The following is a 19,861-nucleotide window of genomic DNA, read 5'->3' on the forward strand; positions in this document are numbered from 1 at the left end:
TTCCCTGTTAATTGAAGATAGGGGGTGTGTGTGCATATATACTGTGTGTATGTGTGTATATATATACACACACAGAGCACRTTAGTATATATGTTATATACAGTGCATATACACAAACAAGAGAGAGGGGAAAAGGAGATTTGGTGGCTGAGGATGAATTCTTTCTTCCTTTCATACCTTAAGCCTCTGTTTAGCCTCTGTGGCACTAGGCTCCCTTTTTCAGGGCAAATCTGTCCTAGGATTCCTTTAATTACTGACCACCAGGCTTATACATTCTTCTACCAAACCACGCCTTTGGGAAGAGGGGCCCTTCCCACAGGATGTGGCTGGAGCAGTTTCACTGGCTGCTGGAAAGCCTGGAGGTTCATAGGGTGCTGTTGTCCCTACATGACTTACCAGGTCCTCTTGCACTCCTAACCCTACTCTCCTTGCAGAGCAGCGTGCACTAATCACCATGCCTCTGTTGCCTAGGCTTTGTTTACTTGAACACCACCTGCAACAGATAATGTTCCCAWTCCCCAGAGCATGGCAGGTACAAACCAACTGTCACACATCACTGAGCCTGCWTTTGCCTGCTGGAAAACGCACCGGGCAGAGAACTAGGGCTTTGCCCCTGCTGCAACAATTGTTCWTTAGCAGTCAATCATGTCTCACCTGCCAACCTGCAACCCAAAACTCTTATCATATGCCCTGTGTTTTAGGTGGTTTGTTTTATGTTGAAGCTAATGGACAATCACCACTGCCACTGGTGACTTGATCTCTGCTAGTTCCTTTAGATAATACAAACTATGACAACTGTCAGATGTTTTTATAGCTTCCCCTCTCCACAGAAAGTGTGTCTGATCTGCCACTCAAACAAGTGTTTCAAATATGTGTTTCAAAGAAGTGTTTCAAATATGTTCCAAAGATGTATTTCAATAACAGAGAATAAAATCTATACCTTGTGCCACTCTCTTCCGTAGTTCTCGGGCATCTAGGTTTCATTGACTGAATGCTGATCTAGAATTAATTGCTATCTTTTATCAAGCACCTTTCATTAAGAAATAGGTATCGTAAGATCCTCTTGCTACTACAGTTTTTGTATTACTGTATTGAGATGTAAAGGATACAATTCATCAACAGGTACAGTATTGTAACAGTAACTGTTTACTATAAAGAGAATACTATTTATGAAATTCCAAGAGTAGACAAAACTGAAAATATTTTTAGATATTTTACTGTTTACTCTTAATTAATATCTTTTTTTTTTTTTCTAAACTGAGATTTATTCAGCCTGCAAGTCTCAGAGATCATCTGTATGACACCTAAAAATAAAACAGTGATTTGGGCATTTGTGTTACAAAACTATTCTCAGTTATACTGTAAAGAGAGTTGGAAAAATGTTTGTTCTGAAAATCTGTTCTGCCTACAGTCCTAATTTTTAAACCTAATTTTAAGGTTGGACTTAAACTACTCAGAAATTTCTGATCCTGAATTTTTCCATGTTTTACTTGGTTATAACTTTGGGGTACAACAAACCACGAGTATGCTAAAGCCCTGCTATATCCTTTGGACATCAGAAGTTATTTTCTTTATGCGTTGCCTATCACCAAAAATGCTTGTCATGCTATGACAAGTAGTGGACAACTTACATTTCTAATTGTTTGAAAGTCCATGTTCCCACTTGAACCTTGTAAATGTAACACTAATCCTATCAAATAAAAGATCAATAAGTCATGAGACAAAGACTAGTTAAGCAAGGTAGCTCTGATTTTAAATTTTAAGTGTCAAACATTAAACAAGTAAGTTAAATGGAAAACAATGAATTTTTTGGAACGTCCTTACTGAAAGACAGCAATGTATTGTAAATGGCGAATATTCCACATATTTAAAAAGAAAATAGAAGCTCATCAAACAAATAATATCCTATGAATTATAATACCGTATACAAATTGGGATGTCTCTCCGGCATGCAGTCCTTATACAGAACAACAGCTTTCAAGTGTGGCAGACGATTCCAGATCTGTTGGATTTTTTAAAAACAATTTTATAATTTATTAGTCATCTCTTAATTTTTTTCCATTAAAGCATCTGTGACTAGCTGACAAAATTGGGTTCACAGTCTCAAGAAACTTCCCATTTCCCTCGGCCCTCAAATATTTTCCCCTAGATTCACAATCAACAGGCAGAATCAGAAAATAAACGAGGGGAAAAAATACATTGTCTGCTCTAGAAACTCTATTTTCAGACATCAGGAGCAACAGGTTTTTGGACCTGGCCCCCTACGCAGAAGCCCCACTTGTTGCAAAACTGTCCTCATTCCCTCAAAGAACCACTTTCTTCTGCGTCCCAATCTATTTCATGGCAAGCTTCATGCTGATGAAGTGCAGTAACATCACCATGTTGAAGGGTGTAAGCAGGAAGGACAGCACTTCAGAAAGGAGATTCCACACTCGGAACACTGACAGCCTTAATATTCAGATGGAAGTCCTCTACAAATTTGCATCATCCTAATCACCTCCAGTGAAGTGAACTGTGCTTATCCAAAAAGAAATGGACGATCCATAGGAATGAAATAGGGGGGGGGGGTGTTGCTGTTTTCTTTTGTATTTTTAGGGTAACTTTGCAGAGTATCACCAGCAGTGAGTAGTCAGCTGGCGAGGATCACAAGTGCCTCACTGTGAGCCTTACACACTACAGGGAAGAGAGCTGCAAGTCACCAAGCAACTCAAACATCAGGTGCCAGATTTCTGCACAAGGAAACTGCCCTGAAGAGTTCCATGATGTGGGTAATAAATACRATATCTGGGACTATCAGCATTGAGATAAGGGGGAAAAAAAGGCTTTCCCAACTACTCAGCCACTTCCTACCTGCATTATCTTRTCCAATTGTTTCTGATTTTCCACAACCATGATATTGGTTTTGCTGTCATGAGCAATGTAGTGGCAGGCCTCTGGACAGTTGGTTGTATATATTCCTGTGACAATTCCTCTGTATCAAAAAAAAAWATATAATATACACACACACACATATGTGGGTGTGTATGTACAATTATAATTATATACACATACATAGATACACTTAGTATTCAAAAGATGCTTAATTAGAGATTAACATACCTTAACACTTCAACATACCTTTCTGTAGACAGCTGTCACTGACATAACATTGAGACACGTCTTCCAGTGACAACATACTGTAGAAGACCACATGCTGAGAGACGCTCACAGTCCAATTGTATCTCTACTAGTGAGAGCTTGGGGTATTTTGAATATACTATGAAAGCTATGAGCCTATAGCAGGTCACTGAGCATGTGGACCAGCTGCAGCACAGCTTCCAAGGATATAACAGCAAATACTAATTTGCTGCACACCCAGACTTACCAAAAGAGCAAATAAACCCCCAGACCCCAATTAAAAAACAAAAAACAACAAAGCAAAAAGCTTACCCAGCAAAAACTGTCCCAACAGCTGAAATGAACCATTCAGGAGAATTAAATCCAAGGATTCCTACRCTGTGGAATCGTTCAAGACCAAGCTTAAAAACAATAAGCCTAAGGTTATAAAATATAGGCATGCTGGAGATAAAGCAGCACAAAACACACACGCACACACTGGAAAATTTTTATTTACTATTAGATATTGAAAACATGTTCCTCATAGCTGTATGTAAGCACCCATACTAAAACCAGACTTTCTGTTATAAATTTACAGGACTTAAGCTTTCCACAGCCTCCTCCCTCCTGCTTCAGCTCTGCTGTCCAAAAAATGACAGAAAAAAAAGAGATATTTTATAGGTATAAGGTATATATAAGCTTATACCTCTTTTATATAAGAGGTATAAGCAAGAGCATAATTAGTACTAACCTTACCCCGTGTTTAAAATGTTTTCAAAATTGCCTTTCTCTTGCCCAGTTCATGACAGAATTGCTGTGTTACACTTATTTTTCTTTTTGTAATCTTAAGGGCATACACTTAACTTTGTACCCCTGCCTGAGTGGGGCAGTCACAGGGCAGCTCTGTTCTTGCACTCAATGGCCTTTGAGAGCAATTCTGTCTCTTTGGCCAAAATGTAGAGTCTACTCGCCAGGCCAGTGCCAATTAGAAGACAGGGCTTCAAAAGAGCTCCCTCAGCTCTTCTGGATGAACTTAAACCTCAAAAATAATTAATGCAATAAATATCATTATCATGTAAAAGAGCTAACGGTCTAAGATGCTCAACATCCCCCCCAAAAAAAAGCCCCCAAAACATCAACAACACCCCCTTGCTAGACCATTATTTCTTTCCTAACATCATCTAGGAACATCCCATGGCACACACTCCAAAAGAAAAATAATGCATGGATTTACAACACTGCAGCTCAGACTGTTGGATACAGCATGTACAAAGACCACCTGCTCTTTATGCACAGTTTCTACTAAACAGAGGTATCAATACTCTATTTGGGACCTGCGATTTGGGAACTTGCTACTAAGTGTTAGAAAACATCAATATAACAAACATATATTAAACAATAGATATTGATTACTGAAATATATTAATAAGTAAAAATAGTTAAGCTCCCTTTTATTGGTTTGCTAAACCATTAAGAAAAAATCACTCTGTATTCTAGCAGTACAAAGACTGGTTGAATTGTGAAACACCTTAGATCTATTTTCCTTAAAGTCAAAACACTGCAGTACCACAACATTTTCTAAAACCAAGTCAAAGCTCTTAGATACTGGACTGCAAAATTGCTCTTCCTGCTAGCAAGGACAGAGGATGTGACTGCTGCACATCTTAAGAAGTGAAAAAGCAGCAGTTGGTAGGAAAACTTATATTTATTTTTTGAAAAGGCAGAAAGTAAGAAAAAAAAAGGTCTGTTTTCTGTACCTACCTTTAAGAAGCTTTTGGCTGCTTTCCGGGACAGGCAATAATACTCTAAAAAAGTGATCTTCTCCCACTTGCCATTCTTTTTGCTGGCCAAAGCATTGAGAGACCCGTATTTCTCTAGGCTCTCTTTGAACATCTGATGAACTGTTATTGGAATCTGAGGACATGATTTATCTATTCTCAGTCTGACTCTGCCATCAGCACAGGAAGTCCACAAAGACTCTGGAAAGCAAAAGCATTATCAAGACTTTCTACCAGTGAACAAGTACTGTGCACTGTGCACTAAAAGACAAGCGGTTTAAATTAAGACTGCAGTAGAGCAGATTTTAGGTGCTTCCCATCTTTTGGGTGAACCAATACCCAATCTTACACAGGAGACACTGGTGCATAAAGTGAACCAAGGTGTTGAAGGTGTGACATGTATCACGGCACGGTCCTGGGTTGCTGCTCCCATTCCCGACTCGCAACGTGGTAGGWGCTCTCTTCACCATGCTGACCAACAGAAAGCAATAATGACAACAAAGCTGCTTAATCTCCATGTGCCTTTATTTCTTCGCTTGTAAATTAAATATAATGATGTTCAAAACAAAGGTGTGGAGCATTATCAAATTTTATTGTATGTTTTGAGGTCAGTGGTCACATGGCTTAAGTCCAGAGAGTTTGGAAAACCAGCAGTTACAGAGATTTCTRGGCAATGGACAGAGGGACTTTACTAAAGAATAAACAGTGGTACCTACAAACATTTTGGGATGTGCTCTGCAGGCACAACCCAAAAGCCACACGGGGATCTCTCTACCTGGTGGTCTGGCTTCTAAAGCAGCAGAGCTGGGAGGCCCTGCAGGTGGTCCAGGTCAGAGAGCGCTCTACCAAAACCAAAATCACACCATACAGAGCTAAAGAGCGTTCTTGACCACAGCAAGCAAAAGTACCTCTTCAAGGGAGCTGCAAATCCAAGCAACGTTCCTAGAACCACATTACAAAAGTTGCACAATGAAGATCTTTTTTGTAAAGACAGGCAACACATAGAAAAAAAGAGCCTCCAGAGAGAAAAAAGGTCACACCATTGAAATATCTATATGCAAAAAAAAAAAAAAAAAACCCAAAACAAAACAAAAAAAATCTTAAAACCTTGGCTTCATTTGCTCTTACCTGTGCTTTTTTTTTTCCAATTTCAGCAAAATATCTTTGATTTATATCAGAATCAGAGACTTGATGAGTCACCTTAATACTACACCATAAATATGGAAAAGAAATACAAATTTGAACACCCGCTCACTACCTGTACTTGTATATATTTGTATTTATATCTGAACATAGTTCTAAAATCTAGAAAATAACCCAAAATATTCTAATGAAACTAAGCACTCTTCCTCAGAGAATTTGTAAAAACAGCAGAACATGAATAGCAATTACTGCTGTCAACTAGCAGTGAGACTGTGACACACCAGCGCCTGGGAAGGAATGTACATCTAAACACTGATTGAAATGATTACCCCTTTTCGGAAAAGCAAAACAGGTGCCCTGTGTAGCTGGCACCTGCAAGCTAAACTGCAATGTCTTGGTTGGAAATTAACTCAGAACCGATTCAAACCCAAGTAGAAATCAAAATAAATATCCTTTAAATACACTATGAATGTTGATACACCCATAAGTTTACTGAGAGCATAAGAAAAAATAAGCCCTGATTCCAGCATTACATGCTAAAGCAGAGCCAAACTGAAAGTACCCTAAATGCAAGTAAGGAAGATTTGTTCCCTTCCTCTCACTTCGATTACATTTTCACCCTAAATGCTTTTTAATTCACTAATATGTGACCTTGGCTCCTGTCACTCTTGTAAATTCATGCAGTGCCAGAGGTGGTGAGAAAAAGCTTACTTCCAAAGAGAATGACCTCCCCAGACCCAACAAAAAGARCAGAGATTTTATTCAGATAAATATTCTTTGACCTTGACACTGGGCCTCCAAGTGCTTTTGTTTTCCTCCCCTTGACATTCTCCTCTAAASAGGAATTCCACAACTCAGCTAAATGGTCCCCAATTCACTGCTTTGCTCGTGAAGGAAGAGGCAGGTCAGAGAAGTCTCATACACACAGTGCGCAAGAGGAAAACCATGCTGCAGTTTTGCTGAGGAATTGCTCTAGCCCATCTGATCATTTTTTGTTACTCCACAGGGCATAACTGAGCAGTTGTGACACAATACAGGCCTTTTCTCTCAGCCTGGATACTAAAAAACTGTTTTAAACAAAGAGACAAATATCAAATCTTCATATTTTTTCACTTGAATAATCAGTTTTGGCTGAAACTGCTGGACCATTGTGATGTATAAGGGAGATGACATRCCAGTTAAAAAACAAACAACAAAACAAAGAACATTTATCCAGGAAGACTTATCCATGAATGAAACCTTCTCTCTTGTTCACTACTTCCCTTGCAAGTTCCAGTGACTGCCAGAATGGACTTGGGAATGGAAATGAATTGTGATGTTCACGGAGGAAGCCATACAAAATGCAAAAGCATCAAGGTCACCTTGCAGACAGTAAACAAACAGGGAGGCTACAGATGGCCCTGCTCGGCGGCTCTGCAGATGTCTCCTGAAAAGCAGCAACTAAAACAGTAATTTAACTTCTGCCTGAAACTGAGTTGTAACCCACAAAACAGTAACTTGATTATAYGTCACTTCCTACAAAGTACTGATTTCATCTAATGACAAGGAAGGTACCCAGCTCTTTGCTGGAGGTGCTTCTTACGGACAGTCATCATCTGGGATTCCACAGCTATGATGGCATCTCCTTCTGCTGACACTACACACACAGCATTCCTCCTACAACACACATAGCATTCCTCCTCTGCACTCACTTTTTTTCCTTTTTTTTTTTCCTCCTCAAGATATATTTGGAATTAAAGAGGGAAAAAGAAGGAAGCAGCTTTCCTTGATGCTTCCCCTGCCTCAGTTCAGGGGGGCATTTTGCTATAATACCAGTTTTCTACACTAAAGTTGCCTTTAACTTTTAAGCTCTCAAACAGAAAAGATATCATGAATAGATTATTTTGGTTTTTAATTAGCCAAAAACAACAGAAAAAAAAAATCAGTATATGGAAGCTTGTTGTATTTTTTCCAGTAGAACAGAAAGGAATCTACATAAATGGCAATAAAATACACTGTTCCACAGATGCAAGAACCTCCAGGCTGGCAGGGAGGGAGCRGAGCAGCAGAACATGCTATTAAGTTTAAAACACGCTTCAAAACAACAGTGACACTGCGTAAATTGATTACGTTGCTCAAAAATGGAAGTGTGTGGAGGGTGTAATCAGGAACAAGCTCTGCAGGAGGAAATGCTGCTGCAGGAGCGTTGCCCAGACATGCCAGCACAGAAGTAGGAAAGCCAAAACCCAGTACCCATAAGCCTGACAGCTGGTCTTGCCACCGAATACCAAGGCAGCCAGAGAAGTACTACCTACACTAGAGGGAAACCAAATTAGAGATCACTTTAGCAAACAGGACAAACAAGTCTACGGGCGCAACYGGATACATTTGAGAGTACCCTGAAAGAACAGGCCAGGGTCATCACAAGGCTGCTCTCCATCGTCTTTGGAAAGGCAAGGCAATCCAGGCAGGTCCCCAGTGCCTAGATGAAGGCAGATGTCATCCTCATCCTCAAAACGGAGAAGAAAGTGGATCCAGGAATTAAAGGCCACTCAGACTCCCTTCAATCCATGGGAAGGTTATCAAACAAATTCTCAGGCAAAATGTTTTTCATCATTTCTAGCTTGAAGTAGGCGACCAGGACCAGCCAGCACAGATTCACCAAGGTAAAATCATGCCTGACCAACTCGATTGCCATCCACGATGAGATGACTGGCTCTGTAGCTGAGGTGGGAGCAGCGGGGGAAGACACAGCAGTATTTCAYGAGGTCTCCCATAGCACACTTGAAGGCAACCTAAGGAGGTTAGAATCAGATGGGTGGATGACAGGAAGATGGATGAAAATCTGGCTGAATAATTAGTTTCAAAGAATAGTGATGAACATTTCTAAGTCTAGATAGCTGCCAATTACAGTGACATTCTTTGGGGGTCCATCCTGGGATCAAAGTTCAATGTCGTTAAGCCCTTGGCCAGTGGAATGCACTCTCATCAGCTTCAAAGATGACACCAGACTGGGAGAATTGGTCAACACATTGAAGGGCAGGGCTGGCACTGGTTGCACCTCAGCAAACTGCAGGATTAGGCTGACATAAACCTCAGAGTTGAGCAATGGTGAAATGGTAAATCCCGCACCTGGGGTAGGATAAGCCAGCACAACGGAGCACCTGGATAGCACCTGGATAGCAGCTGGCTCAGCAGAAAGGGCCTGGGGRTCCTGGTATAAAGTTGAATGTGAGACAGCAGTAGGTCCCTGTGGATATAAAGGCATCCCAGGCCACAAAGTCTGTGCCAGTAGATCATGGGAAGTGATTAATTCCTGCTACTCAGCACTCGTGAGGCCGCACCCAGAGTGGTGAGCAGTTTCCAAAGGACTCATGCAAGAGCGATCCTTTTAAAACTGAAGCAAGCCCAGAGGAGGGCCATCCAGACGGTGAGGGGACAGTCGCACACTACACATGAGGAGAGTTTGAAGGAGTCGGGTCTGTTCATCCTGGAGAACTGGAGACAAAGGCTGGAGGGGAATTAACTGCAGTCTGCACAGAAGGGAGACTGAAGGGAGGATATAGGGCTGGAGTCTCCTCTGAGGCACACAGTGAAAAGACAAGGGGCAACAAGCATGGGCTGCACTAAGGAAGCTTATATTTGACATGAAATCAGTGAGAGCAATCAAGTACAGGGAATGGGAGGAGAAATGGGAAAAAAAACCTCCATGATTAGAGATTCTGAAAGCTCAACTGAACAAGGCCATGGGCAACCCAACTCAACTTTGAAGACAGCCCTGCAGGAAGCAGGACTAGTTGCTCTCCAGAGGCCTTTTCCAAGCTGCAGTATTTTGTGGTTTCCACCCACTAATATAYATGAGTTTTCTTTTAACTTGCGGTGGCTTTAAGCCAACATGATGCTTGCTGCCAACACTAAGGTTATTCTAGATTTATATATGYATTAGGAAAACCAAAATTGGCCTGGTTCCACTAGAATGGGATTCTGCAAATTGCAAGAAATAATGGGGAGGGGAGGAATTCCAAACAATACGAAGTTTTAAGGCTRCAAAATATACCTATTATAAAATGAGACAGTTCTCTACAACTAGAAATATCAGAGTCTCCTTCTTTTCTCTTGATATACAAAGCAGACATTGAACTCCACTCCCTCAAGAGACTTCATATCTAATCACTAGGCCATTTCTATAAATATCTGAGAGTCTTCAACATTAGTCCTCACTTTCCACTCAGCATCTTTATAGATGAGGAGTGTTTCCAAGTCTAACATTGCTACTCATTTCAAGGGGTAACAAATAGTAGACAGATTCCAAGAGTTAAATAAAAGACTGAGGTAACTTAAATAGTAAAATCATCAATTCATCAATTTGGAAACGTACCTAAATTCAAATAATGGGATTGCTTAATTAAAATAAATGAAGTTTGACTTGTGCTTGTAGGAAAATTATGAGKGAACCACTGGAATGTCTTCTACCTTTAGTTGTCCACCCCACCTTCCTTGCAGAGGCTGTGGCCAGCACTGCAGGAGCGGCTGCATGGTACGTGCATTCCTTCCCAAGCACTGTGGTTTGCAGCCCTGCACATTATTGTGAACTGCAGCCAGCAGCAGCTCCGTGAGAGCAGCAAGGTGGATAACTGAGGGCAGTAACCAGTGTCCCAGATAACTTCTCTTAGAAAAATAGGTCAGAGTCCTCACAGGCTCATTGTCATGCACACAGGCAAGCACTCTGAGGAATCACAGGCTCAGAAATAATCTATACATGCAATGTGTCTCTCAAATAGCTCAATAAAAAAATGCCCTGAAATTTTGAAAATTGAGTTATCACCTTCAGCCATCCAGATTACTCTCCTGCTTTACCGAAAAGTAAATGCGCAGCAGTTCACTCCTTGAAAAGTTAAGAAACCTACTGTGCATCAAAGAATTGCTTATATATATGTGTGTGTATATGTATACATGTGTTTATTTATAAAGAAGTCTGCATGTGGCATTCCAACAGCGCTATGTCAGTCCTACAAGATCTGCTTGCAGTCACTTCTCCAATTGTCTCACACTACAAATAGACCTTGTTTAAACAAGCAAATTTAGACATTAGCAGCAGTCTCACCAAGGCAACAGGGAGCTCCCTCAGGGCTACAAACCTTCCAAAGAAGTGGTGAACATTGAGCCAGTAACTGCCGCTTTAAGCTGCATGGCAGCACAGCTAGGTTAATTTACCATTGCCTTGCTGGTTTAAAATTACACTTGTATGAATATACTACAGTGTAACACAGAACTGATCGAAGTGTAGATATTCATTTACAGCCTGCAGTTATTACACTGTATGCTGAACCCTCGAGAGCCAACAGCTAACAATAGGCTGTGATGTAAAAAATACCACCACACTTGGTAAGGTTTTTTATGCAATCAGGCTGTTTTTCACTTTTACCCAGGAATATTCAAGTATAAAATATAAATATAAAAAAAACTCAAATATAAAAGCTGGAAGACACTACTAAATTCGGGCAAGCTTACAAAATGGTTCTGAAAAAATACCAGCTGCCCTGACAAATTTCAATTACATTTTATTTTTGACTGCCATGTCTTATTCCAGTCCTTAAAAACTATCAGTTGGAATTTGCAAAAATAAACACAAAGATTACATTAACAAATTCTAAAAACAGTTTGAATGATCATTTGTACACTTACCAGTTAGATCTTTGCCTTCATCTTGGGCCTTCTCAAAATGAACCAGTGAAGCTTTGGAGACAGTCTGCCCATCTGTAAATGGTCTAAAAGAAAACAGACTTATTAAAACATTATCAAGTAATGCTACATTGGTCCACTGCAATCAATATACAAGACACCCTCAAAAAAAGAACACAGCTGGAAAGTGCCAAAAAATATAAAAAGCAGAAAAATAGACAGCTCTGAGGATTAAAGGATATTTGCCTCTTGGTTGCAAGCTCCAATACAAGCAGACCAGAGAGTGAAATGCCTTCCGTCAGCAAGGATCACCTTCTTGTTTTATTCACTTGACTTTAGATTCAGCATCATGGAATTTAATAGATGGAGACACTAATTCTGAATTGCAACAAAGAGGCCATGAACTGTACAAGTAAAAAGAACGATCAGTCTTAACCTTGACTGTCTTCCAGTGGTACCTGCATATCRGCACAGCTGATATTTATGGAAAGTCTGAAGTTGGGCTTTTCTGAGGACAGGAAAGGAAGGAGATCTAGTTCCAAATAGTAATGAGATTATATTTCTCAAAAACTTAGCAAGACCTGCTGTAATCCCTGACAAACAACAGATTTTCTTTATTACATGAAATTAACCTTCCTTGGCGAAATCSAACAGGCAAGGATTAATGCACTGATAAGAAACTCAAAACAGGAAACCTGTTAGGTAACAGTGCAAAGGATTACATGAGCACGACATGAAAAGTAGCACTGAGCATTTGGAAATGATTGGCCACATAAAGCCACCAAATTGCCTTCATTCAGAGCAATCACTACAGTATGTATTGCTAAAATACATTATGCTATTTATGAAAATCCTTACACATTAAAAAAATGATACAGCAAACAATATAATTAAAAAAATTTAATGTCTATACTATCCACAGCTAATACCAGTAGCCTGACGACACAGAAAGAAATCATCTTCTTTCCATTAAAAGCTTCAGCATACAGCTTTTTTAATATACCTGACTTCATTTAATAGATCAAGGGGAGGGAAACTATTTTCACAGGCYAAGAACAAGTCTGGATCATCCTTATTCCTTAAGTCTGGATCATCTTTATTTACCTGAACAGGTAAAACAGAAGAATCCTGAGAGAAAACAAAGAAGTCTTTTCCTTCTACGGTGTGATAAACTAACTCAAAACACAGGATAAAGAAAACTATCCAGACATTGGTCCTCCCAGTTGCCATAAAAATAACAAGCAACTTCAAAAGCAGTTTTTCAGTCGTTTTCTACAAAATTGCATAAACACATGCCGTTTATGAAATGATAATGAGCACTACTAATATATTAACAATATGTGCCTTGTTAATGTTATTCACTACAATTATTTATCTAAACTTACGGATATTTAGTTGCAATTCTTTAAATGCCTACACCTAGTCAAAGTACCAAAATCTGAAAATCACAACTGCTGAGGGGGAAAAAAAAAAAGTTTGAATAAAGAGCTTCCTTCAGCTGAGCTGTCAGGGATTCAGACTGTGWGTTCACCCAGTGCCCGCTGCTGTAGCAGCCAGAGCCACCCTCTCTGGATTCCAGGTGGAGCTGTCATCTCCTCCTCCCTTTCCTGGTGCTTCTAAGTGTCTTTTCCCACTACACACTATCTTGCTCTTGTCTCATTCCCGGGTAATTGTGTACTATATGGGCTCTGTGCACAAAAAATAATTTTAGTCTGGTTTATCTTATAGGAAGCATTCTTTGTTGAAGACACTGTATTCATAYGTTATCAAAGAAATCAAGATTAATGCTTGATTTTAAATGAAGCAATGTATTTAAGGTGCAGAGTTGAAACCAGATAGTCAACCATAATATTGCAGTTCCTGCCTGCTTAACTACTCAAGTTTTATTGCAAGCTATTGCAAGACTTCTGTTTTCTTTTTTTTTTTTTTTCCTCTCAAACTAAACTTTTCTGCAGATAGGCTGAGACAAAGAACATAAGTCAATAACGGGGGATTTCTTGGTCATAGTGTTCTCTGAGCACAATTCCTCTGCCACTAACATGATTTTTTCTGAAGGGATCCATGCAGCTCCTCTGGGAATGCTCTCGCAGCGCTGCTTCCAGACTCAGGCTCCTAGGCAGGCTCACTTGTATTTTCCCTGTACCATAATCCTGAGCAGCGTAGATCCTTAATCTGCTCAACTGTTCCTCTACATCTCATTTACAAGCTCACTCACCAGGTTACTTTCAAGTGCCAGCAAGCGTGTTACTGCGTATTTCTTATAACACAGCCTCCAACCTTGCAATTAAACTCTTCTCKCTGGCTGCCTTGCCCAAAGAAATATTTTGTAATGTGCATGTATTTATCTTAGCAAGCAACCTTGCAAACCCTTATTTGTACAAGTACTTCTTTGTCCGATTTGTGTTGTCTTAGGCTTTCCTAGTGATGAAGTATAAACCTTATTTATTTCACAAAAATGAGGCTAAACTGGAAAACATRCAGCTTTTTGTCAAAGCAGAACTTCTTAATTGTGTTTTCATCTTTCATTGCTTGCTTCTGCGGAGGACAACGTGATGAATTTTCTCTCTTGACACATGAGGCTTGCTTGTTTGCTTAAGAACTTCATAATAAAGCAGGTAAAAAGAAATCCTTCTTCCAAGCAGGGYTTACCTTTGGCTTCCTCATTCTTCGTGACCAGTATCATAAATAATTGCTGCTGTTTTCCATCAATGGCAACTTTTTTTGTTTTTCCTCCCCTAAGCTTTTGTTACATGTTCTCCAGGACACCTTAGCAATACACATTCCACTAACACTAAACGACATGAGAGCTGCTTTCAATAGTACAACCCGGGTCTGCATCTGCACATTCCAAAGTACTTTGCATTGGGTGTAAGTGTTTCCAGCAGCTCACTGTGGCGTTTTAAAACAAGATGGAATCSTTAAGAAATCATCTGACAAGTCTTTTGGCCACAAGAAGAGAGCGGTTAAATTACCAGTGGGAATCACTGAAACCTTAATGATCTTGACACTCTGCCCAGAAACTCTGAAACTAAACCTCATCATCTGGCTCCCATTCCAAGTAATTCTTCTTTCCCAATTTTGCATTAATCTTGCAAGTGCTGAGTCTGGTACTTTGGAAGAGAAGTCTGGGAAGGGGATAACAGGCGAAGGCCTCAGAATAAATCTAGAATCACAGATCTGTCCTAGAATTCTAGACAGTGAAGTCACTCAGACTTAAATCAATATATAAGAACATAGTAGCAAAGCTTCKATCGCACATCGGCTAAATAGAAACTCCAGACTAAGATTCACATCACRTATGAGCAAACATGACATCTCCAAGCTGTGAGAAGCTGGGAACTGTTACATGAGGCATTTTAATGATGCTTTCTCCTTTTCCACTATGTAAGGGAAAAAACAGATAAGACTCACCATTAAAACACTAAAAATTCAGTGCATTTTTTTTCCTACCTTATTACTTGCTTCTTCTTACCTCCTACTGGGAAGGTAAAGAGTCCCGAATGGTCCCCACCTCTTAGTCCAATGTACTTTGCAGGGGCATTGCTGTCTACTCTAGCCAGTCTCCTTTATTTACTWATTATTCCCCTTTATAATGTAGGGCAATATTATAATATATTCCTTATTGGCTCTATTTAAATTTTCCCTGTTCGTTGTCCTCAAAGAATGGGTTAGAGACAGTTTTCAATTAGCTTTCACATCCTCATGAGGTTTAAAAAGGGGCCACACATCAGCCGAGATGTGTTCTTACCCTCACAAAAAGGGAGAGCTGATCTGACAAGCAATTAGCCTCCAGAGAGTAAACTAAACCGCTCTTTCAAATTACTAATGTAACTTTCCCCCATACAAATATATTTTTAAAAGGAACACGAAAGCTTAATACAGAACAAGCCTAAAGTTAACAGCTGAGACCTATTTCAGTGTATGCTATTGTTGGCACACAACTTCCCGTAAAGCCTGTCTTCATTTCCAAAGAGTAAAAAACCCCAACCTTTTTTTTTCCTTTCTTTTTGTTATGATTAAATATTTCCAAGAATTAGGCCATTTTGTTTAGTGAGCAAATGAGTTTTACAGATAGCTAAGAACTATGTGGGTGAATGAGAAGAAATGAACAATATATCTGCATTTTTAGGCAGAAAGGCACTATTCAACAGTTGGAGCATACTACAACCCTTCACTGACCTTGGTACAGATTTTCTTGCTCTGTKCTGACCTACACAGCAAAAATCCAGCCCTGAGGCTGAAATATTCTAGCAGCTGCCTCTATATGCCTATTTACAGGGAATGCAATAAAGTTTGGTTATACAGAACTCATTATTTCCCTTCTTTCTCATTTCTGAGGTCACAGTCATTCAATTTCAGCCTTATAAAAGATGTTTTTATCTCTGTCCCTTTTGCTAGAATCTTACTTTGTTTCCCCTGAAGCCTCGCTTTCAGGAAACAAAATAAATGGATAAAATTTGCTACCCAACCTGAAACCTCCACTCCAGGAGGACAACGCTGTTGGACAGGAAAACAAATATGCATAGACTTTTCCAAAATAATAACAAAGAAGTCTTTACTCCAAAGGCTTTGAGTGCATCAACTGCATTTCAAATTCAAGTCTTTGTCACATCCTTTTCAAAAGAAAACCAGAAACAAAGCGTATGCTAAACAACCTTTTAGAACAAAATACAGGAAGCTTAAACTACAGCAATACCTTAATGTCACTGCAAATTACTATTTCTTTTTAAATCTCTTTCAGCATTTTTTTTAATAAGGATAACCTGGAAGCCTTTTCTTGCTCAAGTATGTCCAGGGTAGAACAATGCATAGATTAAAATTCACTAACTTCTCCAAATTGTAACTTTCAAGAGTCAACATATATGTCTGTATAGACTGATGAAAGTTATACAGCACTTTTTTTTTGGCAAATTATACAAAAGTGACTATTATAGCTTTTGCTATTTTAAGGTTCAAGGAAAAAAAAATCTTTTCCATAAAATGTTAGTCTAGAATTAGCACCTAAGATAGTGCAGGCTTGTCCAGGAAAACAAAATCCACAGTAGAAGAAGCCCTGATGATGAAAATGGACCAAACCAACCATTGATCTGAGAGGGTCAAGTAAAACTTCTAAGTGACRTACCATGAAAGTTGTTACCTAAACAAACACGAAGTTAGACCTAASAGAAAACTAAGTATCAATGTGCTACAATAATGCATTCTGTGGGGATGAACACTTAGTATTCAACAATATTGTCATCCTAAGAAGTTAAATTGTTTGCCATGATTTGCTCCTCTATCCTTAAAATGCATCTTTCCAAAGACTCTAGAAAGAYAGGAGAGCTTCTTTTAACAGAAGCAGCCCTTAGAAAGACGAAGTATCAAGAGAAAAGGAATGTTTTTCTCTCGTGTGCTGCCTAAGACAGAGTGGCCAGTAAGGCTTACCTTATCCTTGTTATCCTCTAACACTTCTCAAGGGTTTTTTGTTTTGTTTTCTATGAAATTATTCTAAGAAAGAGATTTGTATTCTAAAATAAATAAACCTGCATTAAAAGTCTGAGAAAGGTACTTACCTTTCTCCTCCACCATYTGCTCTACAAGGTGGGTTGGGTACAAATTTTCTTGCCCTTAATAGGAAGAAGATGCTCAAWCACTTGACAAAGGGAAGGGCAAATCAGTAACTAAGGCTTATTSCACCAAATTCATCAGGGAAGAACTGCACCAATTCTATAGGTGCAGTTAGGCTAATTCTGAAAGTCCACAGAGTGGATTACGATGGGTAACACGTGAAGAGCAACTGATATTGAACTTTAAAAGTCTTAAACGTTACTCTTAACACCAGCAACACATGAGTGGACGCACAGAAGTGTGACTCGCTTTTTCTGGACTACCTGAACTTTTCCATTGCTTTAAAAGCCATTGTTCATTTAATTTACTGGAATATAAGAGTCTAGGAGCTTACCAGTGTTTTTAGCTGAGGATTTTCAGCTAGAATTCCATGTATTTGCTAAGCTGTAAGCAGCTGAACCATGGCAGCTAAACTGATAAACATAAACTGATTATAAAATATAAACTGATAAACTTTTGATAACTCAGTTATCTATACACAAGCTTGTGCAGAGCTGGTTTCTGAGTCTATGGACCTCTGTGCTATAAAATGAACATCATGAAATTAGATATATGCAAGTAAGATGAAAACAGCACAGTCCATAGGAACAATGTTGTTAGGATTGCAGCAATATTACACGTTAGAATAGAATGAATTATTTTAGATCTGTTACAATTTTCTTTCATTTTAGCCTCAATAAAACACACTTCTTGCTCTGTATTACRTAGTAAGGATTAGACATTCTTGTGGAACTCAGCGGTAATAAASAGAAACTTAAGTTGTGAAAAAACAGTAAATTAGTTTGTTAATATAAATACTTAAGCTACTTTTTACCTGTTTTCATAGCTTTCTGTAATGTTCATTGCATTTTCATCTTGTAATTTTTTCATAAGGATCTCTCCACTGTTAGGCATGCTGAGAAGCCCTCTAAAGCTGCTCACAAATACGCTCAAGAACTCTGCGGGTCAGGCATAAATAAGCGACTTAGACAACTGAAGAAACCAACAGTAATTGGTTATTTGTTTAAAAAAAAAAAAAGGCAAAAGAACGTAATACAAGAGGAGGAGACTACTGGTACAGAAGCTATTTCTCTCCTATTTTAACATGCTTGAAATGTCGCAGTTCCCGTGAGCCGCTTACTGCTAAACTTTCCTTTTAATTTAGTTTTCTTTAATTATCCATGAGAAGAATTTTAATGAGTTTACAATGCTTTAAGATGCAAATCTTCCCTTTTGCCAAGATTTCCAGCGAATCAGTTCCCAGAAGCTGAAGCTATTGTGCTTTTCTTAACTTGAATTTCAAAAGAGGCTATTATGCAAAGTTCTTTTTCTTGAAGAAAATGCAGATTAATTACATTAGGAAATGCCTTCAAGTTCAGTGATACCTATGCAACTCTGTACTGTGATGGCCAAGCACTCACTTCACTAGTGTCCCAACTATCAGCACTTCATTAATTTCGACTCACCAAACTCAACCTACCATATATTTAGCTTCTGTAGACAACTGAACAAACTGCTCTGGGTATATAGGAAAGCCTAGTTTAGCCGCTGCAGCTACTTCCATACTAGTAAATGAAATGGATCCAGGGAATGGCTCAAGCCACCCACTGTGAGCACTTTCCCTGGGTCGGTGCTGGACTCTGCCAGCTGGCATTTCCCTGCAGTGCCTGGGGAAATCGGGGATAACCCAGGCCAGGGGCTGTTCCTGGGAGGCTGAGTTAATCACCACCCTGTCTGAAGGCGGAGGAGAGGGATACAAGCTGTACCGTGCCACTTGGCCTCCGGGCCAGAAAACATGCTTGGGGGTGCTTTACTTACCCTATAGCCACAGCCATAGTGAACAGATTAATATAAGATTAGGAAACATCAGTTTAGACTAATTTTCTATGAAGATCTGTATTTTATTCTAGTCTATATTGTACCACAAACAATTGCTTCTGTACRGTACAATTTGAAATGAAAGAGATATGAATGGGTGTGATACTGTAACAAGATGCTCTGCACTCGATTTGCCTGTGCTGTTTTGGTGCAACAATTCCAGGTATTCTTTAAATAATAAATCCTAGTAAGGATGGCTAACATGCAGTGTTCAGTAATGAACAGTCTGCACCTTTAGATGATTCCACAAGTTGCAGTTTACAGGATGCCATTAGCATAGCCACTTTCTTTCACGCTTCTATCCATCTGTATGCAGCTAGCATGGGACTGCGTTAAGACTCAGACTGAATGTTTGCAGTGGGACGGGCTGCTCTTTCCAGTTATAGGTGAACATTTCTGGGTTGTGACAAGCTCACGAAGTTATGAGGGTAATTTTAGGAGACGAATAAAGCCCATGTAGTGTTTACACCCTTTGCTGCACAATTACGATTGGTACCTTTGAGGAATTAGTGACTGACGCTTTGTGTTAAAGACACTGCCCCTGCAAACTTGCACTGTCACAAGATCCCAAACAGAAATATTACAGATGCCAAAACAAAGCTATGTTGTTTCCATGGTCAGTCACTAGCTGAACTGCGACACAGAGATCAGGCTCAGCGTGGGAGGAGTACACGGCACCCCTTCAGGTCAGGATATCTCAGGTCTAAATCACATCACCG

The 19,861-nt window shown here is 39.5% G+C and overlaps 1 protein-coding gene across 3 annotated transcripts in view; it reads right to left on the reverse strand.

Annotated features, from left to right (window-relative positions):
- ACSBG1 (acyl-CoA synthetase bubblegum family member 1) overlaps positions 1-19,861 on the reverse strand; it is a 32,968-nt gene that overhangs the window by 10,022 nt on the left and 3,085 nt on the right. For 2 of the 3 annotated variants that reach the window (XM_026038625.1, XM_026038624.1), the window contains exons 3-7: positions 11,682-11,764; positions 4,858-5,075; positions 3,430-3,518; positions 2,851-2,971; positions 1,922-2,002 (exon numbers count right to left, since the gene is read on the reverse strand). In XM_026038625.1, coding sequence (XP_025894410.1) covers positions 1,922-2,002; positions 2,851-2,971; positions 3,430-3,518; positions 4,858-5,075; positions 11,682-11,764 — 592 coding nt within the window. Of the gene's footprint in view, positions 1-1,921; positions 2,003-2,850; positions 2,972-3,429; positions 3,519-4,857; positions 5,076-11,681; positions 11,765-18,099; positions 18,224-19,861 lie in introns of all 3 variants that reach the window. The other variant, XM_026038626.1, reaches the window with a different exon arrangement.

The sequence above is a fragment of the Nothoprocta perdicaria genome, unplaced genomic scaffold (genome assembly GCF_003342845.1).
Source record: "Nothoprocta perdicaria isolate Ctin4 unplaced genomic scaffold, notPer1 scaffold_214, whole genome shotgun sequence".
Lineage (NCBI taxonomy): Eukaryota > Metazoa > Chordata > Aves > Tinamiformes > Tinamidae > Nothoprocta > Nothoprocta perdicaria.